The sequence below is a fragment of the Microcaecilia unicolor genome, chromosome 1, assembly GCF_901765095.1.
Source record: "Microcaecilia unicolor chromosome 1, aMicUni1.1, whole genome shotgun sequence".
NCBI classification, from domain to species: domain Eukaryota; kingdom Metazoa; phylum Chordata; class Amphibia; order Gymnophiona; family Siphonopidae; genus Microcaecilia; species Microcaecilia unicolor.
Window position 1 is genome coordinate 605,514,431 of NC_044031.1, and position 15,570 is coordinate 605,530,000.

Here is a 15,570-nt window from a genome sequence, read left to right on the forward strand (position 1 = left end):
CCGAGGAATCGGAGTGGTCCATCAACCGCCTGGAGTTGAAAGCGGTGTTTCAGGCGCTTCTGGCCTTTCAAGTGACCCTGGAAGGATTGGCTGTCAGAGTGATGTCGGACAACACGACAGCAGTGGCCTACATAAATCGACAAGGCGGCACTCAGTGCAGAGCACTGGCCACGCAGGCCGAACAGATTTGCCACTGGACCGAGCTGCATCTTCAGTTTCTGTCGGCAGCTCACATGGCAGGTCAGAGCAACGTGCAAGCCGATTATCTAAGCAGGCATCAGATCGATCCAGCAAAATGGGAACTAGCAGACGAATTATTCCTGCAGATATGTGCCAAATGGGGCAAGCCCGTGATGGATCTTATGGCGACAAGTTCAAATGCCAAAATGCCGTGCTTCTTCAGCAGACGGAGAGATCCTCGTTCGGCAGGGTTGGATGCCTTGACTCAGCCCTGGCCTCCGGGCCTACTATATGTGTTCCCTCCGTGGCCCTTGATAGGGCGCGTGCTCCTGCGGATTCGGCTGCACCCAGGAGAAGTGGTCCTCATCGCCCTGGATTGGCCCAGAAGGCCTAGGTATGCGGACCTCCGACAGATGCTAGTGGAGGCTCCCCTTCCTTTACCTCTGGTACCGAACCTGTTGTCACAGGGCCCGGTAGACATGGAGGACGCCTGCCGCTTTGGTCTTATGGCATGGCGATTGAGAGGGCGCAATTGAGGGATAAAGGCTATTCAAACACAGTCATTTCCACTCTCCTGCAGGCCCGCAAGCGTTCTACTTCCGTGGCTTATGCCAGGATTTGGCGCTAGTTTGAGTCTTGGTGCGCTTCAAAAGCGATCACACCCATGCGGGCTCCTGACTCGCCGATGCTGGACTTTTTGCAGGATGGTGTATTCTACCAGAGCGATTTCTTCCTCTTGGGCTGAAACTGGAGCACTCTCTCGTCAAGAGATATGCAGTGCAGCAACATGGGCTTCTAAGCTCTCTCTTGCCTGACATTACAGGCTGGATGTGGCTGCTAGGAGGTATGCGCGTTTTGGAGCACAAGTGCTAGCGCGTGGTGTGACCGGTTCCCACCCTATATAGGGATTGCTTTGTTACATCCCATACGTAATGGCTTCATCTGCTTGATGACAAGGAAGGGAAAATTAGGTTCTTACCTTGGTAATTTTCTTTCCTTTAGTCATAGCAGATGAAGCCTTGAGCCCTCCCTGTATGATTGTCTGTATGCTGTGAATCTGTTTCAGGTTCTGTTCTTGTTTCCTGAAGTTCCTTCCTTGGGAGAAAGTTGGAAAACAGTCTTCAGGATTCATGTTTCCTTATAGGAGGATGAGTCCATTCCTTCCAGTTTGTTTTGGAGGATGAGTTTTTTCCCTCCAGTTATACAATAAGGAGGACGTGTTCATTCCCTCCTTTTGAGTTCATGCCCTTGTTAAGGGGCCATCGTTCGCTGTGTGGAAAGTTCATGTTATTCCCATTGCGGTTTGCCATACTGCTTTGGAAGCTTCAAATACTGAAGAGGCAGTGGAGCTGGCCATGAGGCACTGTGAAAAGTTGAGTGCTCTCTATCTCCCCCTGCTGGTTGATGGACACAACCCATACGTAATGGCTTCATCTGCTATGACTAAAGGAAAGAAAATTACCAAGGTAAGAACCTAATTTTCCCTTAGGAGCATGATATACTTTTAAGAAGTGTGAGAAACTTATCAATGGATACAATTCAAAAACAGATGTGAATAAAACCAAAGAAGCAGTAGAGCAAAAAAAAAAAAAAAAAAGTGAGTTTTTGTAGAGTTTGTAATGAGGAAGATTGCTGATATCAATACTGCCAGATTAAGGTGGCAGTTTTAGAAGCCCTATTCGCATTTTAGATATGCAGAAACCAGTATTCAGAAGTCCTGATTTTAGAAAACCACAATATACGTATCCAGAATGCAAATAATGTGCATATGACAAGGGGGTGTAGTTTGGGCTTGTTTTGAATGGAACTAGAGCAGGATGAAATGTATGCATCCCCCATTTCACAGGGGGGATGCACATTATGTCTGCTGACATCAGCCTTTGGGATTTACATCTGCTTCCAAGGACATTTAGGTTAGAGAAAGATGCTTGTTTTTGTACAGTATTCTTCTGGGGTGGGCGGGGATTAAAGGTGTTTTGCCTCTTAATCCCCCATGTGTTGCCCCCCCCCCCCCAAAAAAAAAAAAAAAAAAGAAATGACACTGGCAAAGGATATTGGGCTCTGACAGCTTAAAAAAAGACATGTATGTCTCTACAGTGACTGCAATACATGTGCATGTGTTGACACACACAAGTTTGCTGCTGTGCTCAGCATATTGAGTTTGATGTTCATGCTTGTAAAATGGATGCTCCTGTTGCACATGATGGTGCATTCATGTCCATTCCTGGACATATTTTAGATGCTCTTCTAAAATACTAGTAGAACTGGACTTAGCCCAGCTGGGACGTCTCAGTTGTGATTTGTGTGTCGTCAAGTCATGTTTCTCTGTTCCTGTTAAGATTATGTGAAAAAAACGATGTGAATTTAAAGTAATCATGCATAATGTTATGGGACATGGCCAATTCCCTTCTATCTAATGAGCTGTCTCACTAGCTCAGGGCAGCACCATGAAGGTGATTTGAGTTTAATCCCTAACGCCAGCTTTTCTCCTTTTTATACAGAATGGGGATGTTGCAGAGGCAGTGTTCGGTCCCAAGGGCTGAAACAGACTTGGTGTGCGCATATACTAGACTCTACACCAGGGGTGCCCATCCTTGGCCTTCGCCCAGTTGGGTTTTCAGGATTTCCACAATGAATATGCATGAGATTAGTTGCATACAATGGAGCCAGTGCCTGCAACTAGATCTCATTGGGGAAAACTTGAAAAACTGATTGGATTGCAACCCTCAGATTGGACCCACCTGCTCTATATATAGGAGCCAACTCTGGGGGGGGGGGGGGGTTATTGGGCAAGTTCCTTCATTGTTCTGTGGGGATGGAGGGGGCCATTTCTATGATCTGGCATTTTGCCAATCATTTTAAGATGTTGGCACTTATGGTTAAAGAAGGATCTGTGGTCTGATCCAGTGTTGAACTAGATGAGGGTTTGGGATGGAGGACACGTATGGGGATCTAGATGATGGTTTGGGATGGAGGACATGCATGGGAACCTATCAAATAGTGAAAGGAGGTTTGTATTGTAGCCTAATGGAGGAGGAAACTTGTGCCACAAAACACATCCACATACAAAAACAGGCTGGTGGACAATAGAAGGTGATCAAAAATACTGTATACATTTTTACTGTAAACATTTTAACTTTTTCCTTTTTTTTTTTTCTCTAGATTAATCAGCCACTCGATGGGGATTAACAGTGGATTAGTTGTCTTTGTTGCCTTTCCACTTCTTTGTTGCAAAATAAATAACTTCACCACCTCTTCAATGGAAATAATGAAACTGGTATTAACTGAATGGCAATTATGGATTTTTAACTCTAATTCACAGTAAATTATCAAGCCATATGTTTGTTTTCTACCAAATATCTTTCTGGTTTGCTGCTCATCCCATAGCTACATGAAAAATTGTGAAGAATCTCCTTCGGCAAACAGGAATATAAGTATTATTTGCACCAGGAACATAACAGAAGCTGGAAGACAAGACGGCATCGTCATTTATCTTTGAATATCTGATAGTATTTATATATATATATATATATATATATATAGCTCATAAGAATATATATTTTTGTGATAATGAAAATGGCTCCCCAGAATGCTGAGTCGGAATCTATGCAAGTTCAGGGACTACCTGTGGCACCACTAAAAGAAGAAAAGGAACATGAGACCCCAGATGAGACTATCAGTGAGAGCTCTATCGACCGAATCCCTATTCGCTTGTGGGTGATGCATGGTGCAGTAATGTTTGGCAGAGAGTTTTGCTATGCCATGGAGACAGCCTTGGTAACACCAGTATTGTTGCAGATTGGTGAGTGGCTTTGTAAATGGTCAGCGCAACTCTTGGTGCTGGATTTCAGAAAGTCTTTTTCTTTAGATGCATTTTAATTTTGTTGTAAACATGTTGCTTTATTGGATATGCTATGGATGCATCTAGAGCAAAGGTTCTCAACCCAGTCCACAGGACACAAGATACCCACCAGTGAGCATGCAAGAGAGACTTCCATGTGGTGAAGGCAATGCATGCAAGTTGGTCATGCATATTCATTGTGGGTAGCCGGAAAACCTGACTGGCTGGGTGTATCCTGAGGACCAACTTGCAAACCCATGCTCCAGATGTATGGCTGTTAAGATACAGGGACCTGCTGTAGGTTTGAAGATAACAACCAAGCTGAAGGCATTTTCCAGGCTACGTACATTCCCTTGCTTCCTTGAATGGCATATAATGTAATATTCCACTTCCCAATATAATGTACAAAATAGTGTGTTTTTAGATTTTCTAAATGTATTCTCTTAAGTATTTACTAGAACTGGAGACCAACATTCTAGCAGCCATATTTGGTCTCTAAGAAAATGGAATTCTGTAGGTTGTGCAGCGTTTATTGGCTAATGTAAAAGCTTTTGAGAACGTATACATTTTTTTTTTTCTTGATATATGAAAGAGTCCTAATGTCTCAAAAGCCCATGTTTACCCAATGAAAAACATCACAGTCTATAGAGATTCTAGCTGTAAACTCTATGGAAAGTTTTAAAAAATTTAAATATAAAGTTACAGTTCAATTGAAACCACTTATTTTATAAGGAGAGTGCATGCTTAGTATTTGTCAAAATTAGGTTTATAAAGCACCCTTGAGAATGAATTTTACCCCTACCTAACCTTTTTATGATAGTTTTTCTGTAGATATGATGTAGACAGATTTTGGTCTTTGAAAGCGAGACCATCCTACGGTATTTAAGATGTCCACAGTGAACAGTCAACAGTTCAATTTGTATATTGTAGGGTAGCAACAAAGATATATGTTAGACCTATTAGACTCTTGAGGACGAATTATCTACCAAACTCTGGTGCACATATAAAGTATCACATACCATGTAAATGAGTTTATCTTGTTGGGCAGACTGGATGGACCGTACAGGTCTATCTGCCATCATTTACTATGTTACAATATGAAATACTTCCTGTGACAATTTTTAGATCAGGGGTGTCCAACTTCAGCATTTGCCAGGTCAGGTTTTCAGGATTTCTTCAATGAATACGTATGAGATCTAATTGCATACAGTGGAGGTAGTACATGCAAATAGATCTTGTACATATTCATTGGGGAGATCCTGAAAACAGTACTGGATTGCAGCCCTTGAGAACCAAGGTTGGACAACCCTGATTTAGATGAATTCCTCTAAAGAACATTTTTTTGTGTGTGTGTGTGGGGGGGGGGGGGGGGGGGGGGGGTCCTTCAGCTTAATCTCTTTACTGTCCAGGGTGGTTGAATGCTGACAAAATGAATGTGTTTTATAGAATACAGTACAATAAAATATTTGTATTCCACTGCAAACCAAGAGGCTCTTCGCAGATACCAATACAAAGAAATATGCTAGCTAATCCCCTTTTTATTTCAAGTCTTCTATACTTTAAATAGCAAGTGTCTGATCTAATAAAAGAGGGGAGGGCATTCCAACACTTTCCTGCTTAGAATGTAAATGTCATTCCATTACGTTTCTTCCTATTATTCCAATACTTATGGCTCTTGGTCCAGTTGATCAACTGGTCCCCAGTTGAGCCTGTCATATGGCTGATGTGGAGGAGACATACCTGGTGGTGCTGGTGGGTCACTGTCTCTCAGGAAACTCCAGGCAGGAACCATTCTCCACTCCCCCCCCCTCCTTTGCCTGTCACCTTTAACTAGAGTCTGTTCAGCAACAAGCAAGTAAAAGCTTTCTTTACCTTTTCGTGAACCAGAGGTCAGTTTGTCTTCATGTGTTCAGGCTAGTGCAGCTGTCCTTCCTGGTTTTGCGTTGGCCCTCCGGAGCAGCCAGGATGGAGAAGGGCAGGTGCTTCGAGGTGTTTCCCGGCCTCAGATTTGCTTCAGTAGCTGGGTGCTTACAGCTGCAGGGAGACCTCTGCAGGTGTGCTTCTCCGGCTGTTTTTAAAAAAACAAATTCTCTTCAAGACCACATGGTGGCAATGGTTGCTCCTGCCAAGGGAGTGAAGCGCTACTCCATGTGTGGAGGCCGTCATTTGTCCTCAGGCTGTTGCACAGTGTGCAGAACGGCAGCCCCAAGCATTGGGGAGGAACCGGATGCAGGTGCTGTGGCGTGTGAGTGGTTAGCTGCAGCTCCGTTCAACAGCCTTGTGCTCCCCAACTTGGCGGCAGTGCTATTCACCTCTTCAAAGGCAGGAACAGCAGCCATGTTGGTTGGTTCGGAGCTGGATGTTTCTGCGCAGGAGGGACTAGTGATTGGGGGGGGGGGCTTTGGGAGGGAGCTCTGGTTCAGTGTCCTGTTTTTGCCTGAGTTAGTGTTGGTGCTCCACCAGCCCTTTTTGCTGAAGCAGAGGGCTTCTGTGCCAGCTTCCTCCCCAGTTTCTGCAGCTGTGGGTGTTTTGGCAGCTCCCTCTACCCCCAAGAGGTTGGATATATATGAGGGCTGTGATGATTCCTGGATCCAGGATTCTCCGTGTTCGGAAGTGGCCTCTATGCTCAGAGGGCCCTTTCTGCGGGAACCTTTAGAGGAGGGTGAGCTCTCTCCAGGAGAGAGTGATGACCCTAGGGTCCTTAGGCTGCTGCACAAGGAGGAGTGGAGCTTCCTGATTTGAGGCCCTGGCAGCACTCTTGAGGAGCCCTTGGTGGCACAGGCCGGTAGCCAGTCCTGTAGAACACCAAGGGCCTGAGGGGTCCGTCCAAGGTATTTCCTATGCATCCGGTCATTCAGGACCTGATTTTGGCAGAATGGAACAGTCTGCACACGGCCTTGAGGTGGGGAAGGCCATGGCACACCTTTACCCTTTGAGGAAAAGGGTAATCTGAGCCTGCCTAAAATGGATTTGTTGGTGATGGTAGTGAATAAGACTGCCTTGCCAGTTGAGGGTGGCATTGTCCTGAAAGACCTGCAGGACTGGAAGCTGGAACAGGCTTTGAAGCAGGCCTGTGAGGTGGCTGCCCTGGGCTTCAGGCATCCACCTGCAGTGCTGCGTACGTCTAGTAGCGCTGTAGAAATTAGTAGTAGTAGTAGTTCATTTGTGGCATGGGCCTGTTTGTAGTGGTATCAGCAGGCTAGCTCATGGAAGGCTGCCCATGCCACTCAGCTGGAGTTGGGTTTAGCCTATTTGGCGGAGGCTGTGTATGACCTTTTTAAGGCAGTCACCGTGTGGTGTCACCAAAAAGGTAAAGGAAGCCTTTACTTGCTTGTTACTGAACAGTCTCTGGTCAAAGGCAGCAGGCAATGGGGGAGGGGTGAGGAAACCCCAGGCAGGAATCAGAGACAGGGACCCATCACCACCAGGTATGTCTCCTGGACAACGGCCACAGGACAGGCTCAAATGGGGACCAGTTGATCAACTGGAGCAGGAGCCACAAGTTCTGGAATATATATGTACTGAACCAGTGCAATCTTAAATTTGTACTTTTGTATTTAGGATTCAACAGGGTCAAGCAAGTATCTGATATAGCAAATTGAGCTTCCTCAAACAATATATTCTTTGTGCTCTCAGGATACCAGCTCTTATATTCTTCTATGAGATCTCTAAAATTATATTAAAAAAAAATATATATATCTCTTATATAATAGGAAAAAATGCCCGTTTCTGAGCGCAATGAAACGGGCGCTAGCAAGGGGCCCCCTCCCTCCGTCCCTCCGAGCTACTTGCCTTGTTGGGGGTTGGTGTTCGCCTCGCGTTTTGGCCCTCCAAGTGTTATAGCTCCGCCCTCGACGTCATGACGTTTTGACGCGAGGGCGGTGCAGACCCTCCCTCCGTCCCATTTGCGTTGTTCAGGGTTCGCCTCGCGTTTCGGCCCTCCGAGTGTTATAGCTTCGCCCTCGATGTCATGACGTTTTGACGCGAGGGCGGTGCAGACACTCGAGGGCACACCGGATATCTCGGGTGCCTCAACTTCTGTGGAGGCTTCAGAACGTTGGGGTTGCCTTTTATATAGAGAGATTCTCACCTCCAACGTTCTGACTTGCCTGGGACTGTGGCTCATTCCGAGTTGGTCTGCTAGGCTCCGTAGATCAGGCTGACATCACCATAGCCAGGGGGAAAAAAGCATGCCTCACAGCTGATCCATGTCCAGAGGAGGGTCGCTGGACATGGGTGGCTGCAGGGGGAGAGGAGGGTCGCTGGACATGGGTGGCTGCAGGGGAGCCGAGGAAAACCTTGCTAGCGCCCGTTTCATTTGTGTCAGAAATGGGCTTTTTTTTACTAGTGTGTATGTGTGTGTGTGTGTGTGTGTGTGCACAAAGAATATATTGTTTGAGGAAGCTCAATTTGCTATATCAGATATCTGCTTGACCCTGTAGAATCCTAAATAAAAAAAACTACAAATTTAAGATTTCTCTGGTTCAGTACAATCTTGTCAGCAAAGGAGTATTATCAAATTTAGAAGCTCCAAAGATCATCCTTGTGCCACGTTTTGGACCAGTCACATTAGTTTCATTGAAGTACCTGTACAGCCTAAGTAAAGTACATTTACAATAATCTAGCTGTGATAGCCAGACAAAATGTTCTTGAGAAAGATACCGTCTGTGTTGGAGCTGGTGCAATTTAGCAAACCCTTTTAATCTGTGAATGACATTCAGGTGAGGATCCATTCCAGAACCCTCAAATAGGATTCCAGAGTGAATTCTTGCTTGAATCAAAAACGTATCACAGTGTAAAACACATCAGTTGATGATCTTAGCCATTACAACTTGGTTTTTTCTGCATTTGATATCAGATAATATTGCTTAGCCCAACACTCCATTTTCAAGAAGTAGGAGTGAATTGTTGGTAAGATAGCAGGCAGTAAACAAGAAAAGGAAACAAGTAGTGTTATGTCAGATGTATTTCAGTACTATCAATCAAGCCATTTAAAGTAGACATCAATGACCTGTGTCTCAAAAAGCCTTCAAACCCATGTCTCACTTCCCCATAATTCCTAACTCTTCTAATAGATTTAACAAAATTTCATATCAAGAAAATCAAAAACTAGTGACTGGCTCACTTCTGGCCAATGCTAGATCTATAGTAGCAAAAACACCAGCAGTTTGATCTAACAGACGTTGCTAAAACCCCTCCTAAAACCAGCATTGGGTCTCCAAAGTGCCTCGTGTATCTCCATGTACTCTCCTAGTTTTGCTACAACCCTTTCCATGATTAGTAAAAATGGGAATGTTAGCAATTTTTGTGTACCAGCGCAAATTTGCCTTTCCCTACCCATACATTCTTGCATGAACTGTTCTCTGAGGACAAGCAGACCTTCATATTCTCTCACATCTGGGTGACGTCATCTGGCAGAGCCTGGTGTGGACGCTGACTAGCGAGTAATGTAGAAACATTTAGCAGTGTTCCACCGTGCATTCGCTGGTGCTTTCCCACCTGATGTGTGAGCGTGGGTTCCCCAGTCTTAGTTTTTCTATTGAGCTGAGAGGAAGCATTTGGTTTCTCTCTCCTTATACAGCATGTGAGACTATTTAGTTGTGCTTTCCTGTGCAGGATTTAAGTAAGATTTTTTTTTTCTTTTTTACTTTTTCCAAAAAAACCCCTTTCATCTTAGTTTTTCAGCTTTTTCTTTTTCGGGTGTTGCTATGTGGTTAGACTGCAGCCCCGGCCTCAATTTGAATTCTGCCCTTTTTTTCTCTTGCTCAAGATAGTTTAATTTAGCCGTAATTCTTTTTTTTTTGATGTCTCAAAGACCTCCCCGGTGGCTTCAAGAAGTGTGCCCAGTGTAACTGGGTGATTTCTATTGCAGACCCACACTCTTGGTGCATCAGGTACCTTGGACCTGACCATGATCTCTCTGCTTATTCTCTGTTTGCAATGCAAGTGAGAACTCAGCAGGCGAGGAAGGTTCAATGGGAGCAACATTTTGGCTCCTTGAAGGCTGATACATCAACTTTAGCACTGATAGCATTGAGCTCCATGGTTGCTCACACTTCATCATCCACTGGGAGTGCACCGGCAGTGAGGAGGTCTCCACCTGTCTCGACATTGGGCATTGATAGCAGGCCCTGGGACTGGTCAGCACGGGTTTGACATCGTCCTTTTGGCACAGAAGGATCAGGAGGACTCTATGCATCGGAGGAAGCTCAAGAAGTATAAGCATCAGTTCTCAACACAGTGCCAGGAGTACAGGGGCATCGGACCCTCTGATACCAAGGAATGCTTGCAGAGCAAGGAGCACTCCCCCCTCTTCAGAAGAGGTGCTGGTGCACAAGTCACCATGTGGCCAGGTCCCAGCTACTGGCTTTGACACACCTTCTCAGGCTGCCTGTCTCCTAGCTCCCATGCCTTTGCCGATGCCCGCCTTTGAGTGTTTCCAGAACATGATCAGAGAGGAGCTGGCACAGTTTGCAGTGGCCTTCCACTCGGGCATTGAGGGCGCTTGTGTCGCCAGCACAACAGCCCTAGCTCCTCCGGGGGCTTCGTCAGTGCCGGCAGAGATCCTAGACGCAGTCACCTCAACAGGTGTCAATTTTGCATATAGTACCACCTTTGATAATGGGGGAGGAAGCTTCCCCGGAGTCTGAGAGTAGGGCTGTACCTTGAGTTTCTTCAGGGCGCGGACATCGCTCCACTAGGCAGAGGCCAGAGTAGTCACCATCAGCAAGATCTGATTATGCTGAAGAATGATTGGAACTTCTCCTGGGAGTTGGAGGCGACCTATTGAATGCTCTCCGATCCCTCCCCTTCTCAAGAGACAACAGTTCCCAACGAAGGGGCTCTTTCACAGGTTTTGTTAAGGAGATAGCGGCTGCCAACCCATTTAAGTTGTAGACGTCTGAGGAGCCCATGGCAGAGATGTTGCCTGTTCTGGGTTACAAGTCTTCTAAGGGAAGTTTACATGTTTCCTCTCTCAGTGCAAGTCACACCCAAGAAGGTGGATACAAGGTACTATATCCAAAAGGCTCCTGGATTCGAGTAGGCACAGTTGCTGCACCACTCTGGTCAAATCCACTCTCAAATTGGCTAAGAGTTCCAGGTCTTGTGCCTTTGCACCCCAGGTAGGGAGGCTAGGACCTTTGACTCATTTGGGAGAAAGACATTTCAGGCCTTGATGCTCATTGCCTACATCCAGTCCTACCAGCAGGCCACAGAGCTTTGCCATTTGGCCAGAGAGCAGATGGAGTGCAGAACATATATGGCAGTTGCCCATTAAGTCTAGTTTAATGTTTAGCAGTAGTAGAATAAAATGTAAAAAGGAATGGAGGTCAGTTTATTCTGACTTCATTTCACGCACTTTCAGGAAACACATTACAGAAAAATTCTTTGTGTAGCATTCAGACAGTACATGTGTTTTGATTGTGATGTCCCTGAAAAGGTTAAACTGTAAGTAGCTGTTAATAACCTTACTAACTGTAAGACAGTCCTGAGGTAGAAAATATTTCAACAAAGTGTCACACAACTGGTTCTGAATTGTAGAAAGATTACAGTAGTACAGCACTTATAAAGAGAGCTTTCTGGTCCCTGTTGGCAACATTCCATTAAGGCAATATTACCTATAAAACAATTTGCTGCCCCCCCCCCCCCCCCTCCAATGTTAAGTACTCTGAATGTCACTAATGGACCTAGAACTAACTCTAAGGTGTCTAGAAGTGTGTGCTTCCTGTCCTTCTCTTATCAAATAAGCAGTAAAACAAAGTAAAAGTGCCTCCTTTCTCAATAGAAAGGAGTAGGTGGGGGGGGGGGGGGGGGGAGTGGAATTTAAAAACTTAAGTGAGAAGTTTTTAACGAAGACTGTTATGAAGTATAGTGAGCTTCAGTACATTTGCTGCTGCAAGAGACCATGATTTATGTAAGCCAATCTGTGTTCTGGTGTAACGGACATGAGACCTTGCATTAAATATTCCTGTTTTGTGATTTATTTAGCCTAAAATATATCCAAGGAGGGGATAGAAATGGAGGCAGTTTTATTTTATGTAAATTGGTATATTACTATTTATGGAAAACATTTCAGTTTACAAAATTACAATAGGTAAGGCTAACAAATTGGAGAGAAGAGAACACAGACATAAGTACATAAGTAATGCCACATTGGGAAAAGACATCGAGCCCAGCATCCTGTCCACGACAGCGGCCAAACCAGGCCAAGGGCACCTGGCGAGCTTCCCAAACGTACAAACATTCTATACATGTTATTCCTGGAATTGTGGATTTTCCCAAGTCCATTTAGTAGTGGTTTATGGGATACAGACAAGAGGAAAGGTGTGAAGTAGTAGCATAACATTCAGTCCTTCCTTGTGCATTTTTCCTACCTTTTAACTATTTGGATTGAATTATTCCTGAATCCTGCTGCCAAAACAGTAGAGGGCAGCAGTCAATTAACCATAGCTTTTCTGAAGTAGCCAAATTCTAAGCTCCACTTTAAGGGTATTGTGTAGCCTGGAATGCTCTGTAGTCTCCTAGTGGATGGATGGTGAAGCTCCTGGCCAGTTTCATCCAAGTGGCAGTTGAGTAGGGGGTTTAGTTGATACCTGTATAAAAGCATGGCGTGCTAAGGTAATCTTCCAATGTTACCAAATCAGAGGGGTGATATGGTGGTGGTGGGTTTTTTTTTTTTAGCTTTTGTTTAGGAGTTTAACAGCTGTGTGTTGTATGAGTTGGCCATTTATGTTAACATGGATTCCTTGTTATCAATTCCATACTAATAGATTGTCCATTCATCAGCGGAAGACATAGAAAATAAACAGTTCCTTTACCTTTTAAGGGCCTCGTGTAGCCTGGAATGCTCTGTAGTCTAGTGGATGGATGGTGCAGCTCCTGTCTGGTGCCTGATTGGTAGCTCCTGGCTTCTTTCATCCAGGTGGCAGTTGAGTAGGGGGTTCTGATACCTTTGTGCTTCTTGGAGGTTAAGGATGATACCTGATAGTGCCAAGTCCCTCAGCTGGGGTGACAGCTGGTGGTGTCTTCAGGGTTTTTTGATCAAAATACACTTGCAATGAATGAGTTCTCCTCAAAGCGACAAATGTCAATGTGTGGGGAAATATTGAGATCAAAGGAAAGTTACACCTTAAGTGTAATGAGTTCTCCCTGATTAGGAGCTGAAAGGAAAGGAGACTATGGTGCACACGCTCCCTAGGTAGCATATGTAACTCTACAGTTAAACACCTTTAGCACACTTGAAGATTCTTGGGTTCCAACAAGCTTGAAAAATACCAATGTTTCACCAGCTGTAGCATGTTGAATGAATGCTACCACAATCCTTTCTAGGCTCCCAATGTGGTTGAATTGAGCTCTTGGCCCTTCAAGATGTCATCTTTGTCATCTTGTTTTTGTTCTTGTTCGTCGTCTTCTGGAGGAATGAGTGGTTATTGGGGATAAGGTTGCTGATCCTACTGCAGTGAGGATTTTTCACAGAGGAGCGAGCTGCCAGCGTTTATTACCAAGCCACTGAAGGTGCTGTATTTCCTCTGCCCCTCAGTTCTTCTTGTCTGCTAATACTATGATGGCTAGCACTAAAAAGCTCCCCTCCTTCTAATCTTTTCCTGTATATGAAATTATGCAGGAATTGATTTCGGCACAGTGATATACTCCAGATGCCAGTCTGAGTGGCTAGGCTATGGCTTGGTTATATTCCCTGGCACCTAAAGAATTAGAGAAACTGAAGTTACCCAAGATGGATACTTTGGTAGTGGCAGTAACCAAGAAGACAACCCTACCTGTTGAGGGTGGAATAGCACTTAAGGATGTGCAAGATAAGAACATAAGAATAGCCATACTGGGTCAGACCAATGGTCTATCTATCCTGTTTTCAGCAATGGCCAATTCGTATCACAAGTACCTGACAGAAACCCAATTAGTAACAACATTCCATGCTACCAATCCCAGGGCAAGCAGTGATTTCCCCATGTTTGTCTCAGTAGCGGACTATGGACTTTTCCTTCAAGAACTTGTCCAAACCTTTTTTTAAACCCAGATACGAAACAGAGCTTAACTATTCATTGAGTGAAAAAATATTCCCTCCTATTTGTGTTAAAAGTATTTCCATGTCCCCTAGTCATCTTTTTGAAAGTTAAAAAATCGATTCACTTCTACTCGTTCTACACTACTTGGGATTTTGTAGACCTCGATCCTTATCGCTGCAAGCTTCAGTGTGCAGTTCACATGCAGCTAGAGAGTGTCTTCCCTGGGTTCAGTGTATGGCTGATACTCTGACTTGAATTAGGACTTTCAAACTTCCTGGAATTTCCAGATAAATGAGACTTGCATGCATTGGAGATCTATGATATGCAAAGTGATCTCCTGCATAATCATGACGATCTTGAAAACCTGACAGGCTTTGGGTGTGGGAAGCCATGTCTTTTAAGCTGTTTGCACAATTGACCTTTTCTGGCATTCAGTTTTAAGTGAAATAATTGGTAGAATTTAGATAGCATTATCTCTTTTCCTTAGTTTTTCGGTTGAGGATCTCCCCATGTTGGGCTTCCAACTCAGTCTGAATCTGCCTCTGTTGACTAACTCAGTTACCCTATTGACTTTCCAGAGGAATTTTATGAGCACCAGTCAAAATCCTTAGGAGGGGAAAAATTCTATGTAGCTTCCTTCTAACTCATATTTGTTTCATAGCCATCTTTGTGGCTGTGACCCATGATAATGGTCAAATAAAATTGTGACTCCAAGAGATGCAGAATAACAATTTATCTATGAAAGGCTCACCAAGGTTGTGACTCCAAATGGAGGTTCCAGCCCCAATTAGAAAAGCGCTCGGGTGTATACTGTAGGTGGAGCAGAAACACATTTTATACTTGTGTATACACACACATTTACGCCAACTTCAGAGCAGGTGTAAATGTGTGCATCAGCATTAGTCTGCTATGGGAAGTAGCTGTAAGAACCTCTTTATAAATGCAGTAGGTGCCTACGTCATCTTTAGAAAATAGGCACCTTTTCGGATTTCACTTATCAAAACGATTGGGAGCATCTCGAAAGAGCAAAATAAGTAAAATAGGATAAGCACAGACCTATACACATGGTAGGTGCATACTTTCCATACACCTATGTTTAATTGTATATGTGCATAAATTTTATAAAAGCCCTTTTTTCTGTGTGCAAAAAGCGTTATAAAATTCATGTTCCTTGTCATCAAGCAGATGAATCCATTACAAATGGGTTGCGTCCACCTACCAGCAGGGGGAGATAGAGAGAACTGAAAACCATAGTGCCTCTTGGCCAGCTAGCTCCATCTGCTCCTAGTATTCTCTATCTCCCCAGCAGGGTTGGATGCAGCTTATTCAGCTCCTTCAGAAATCTGCTTGGGGAGGCTCCTGTGCTTTTGCCAGTTGTAGCAGGGGTGTTGTGGCTGGTGGTGCCCACTTGGCACATAGGTTTGCCCTTTCCCTGCCTTACCCCGGCCCCCGATGAGGATGCAGGCATATAGGTTTGCCCTATCCCTGCCTTTCCCACTCTCCTGAACCTCCGGAGTGCCTCTG

General features: G+C 44.7%; 1 protein-coding gene across 3 annotated transcripts in view; it reads left to right on the forward strand.

Moving 5' to 3' along the window:
* Positions 1-15,570, forward strand: part of SLC45A4 (solute carrier family 45 member 4) — a 166,241-nt gene that overhangs the window by 84,565 nt on the left and 66,106 nt on the right. For all 3 annotated transcript variants that reach the window (XM_030219634.1, XM_030219625.1, XM_030219644.1), the window contains one exon: positions 3,343-3,982. In XM_030219634.1, coding sequence (XP_030075494.1) covers positions 3,751-3,982 — 232 coding nt within the window. In that variant the 5' untranslated portion in view covers positions 3,343-3,750. The remainder of the gene's footprint in view (positions 1-3,342; positions 3,983-15,570) is intronic.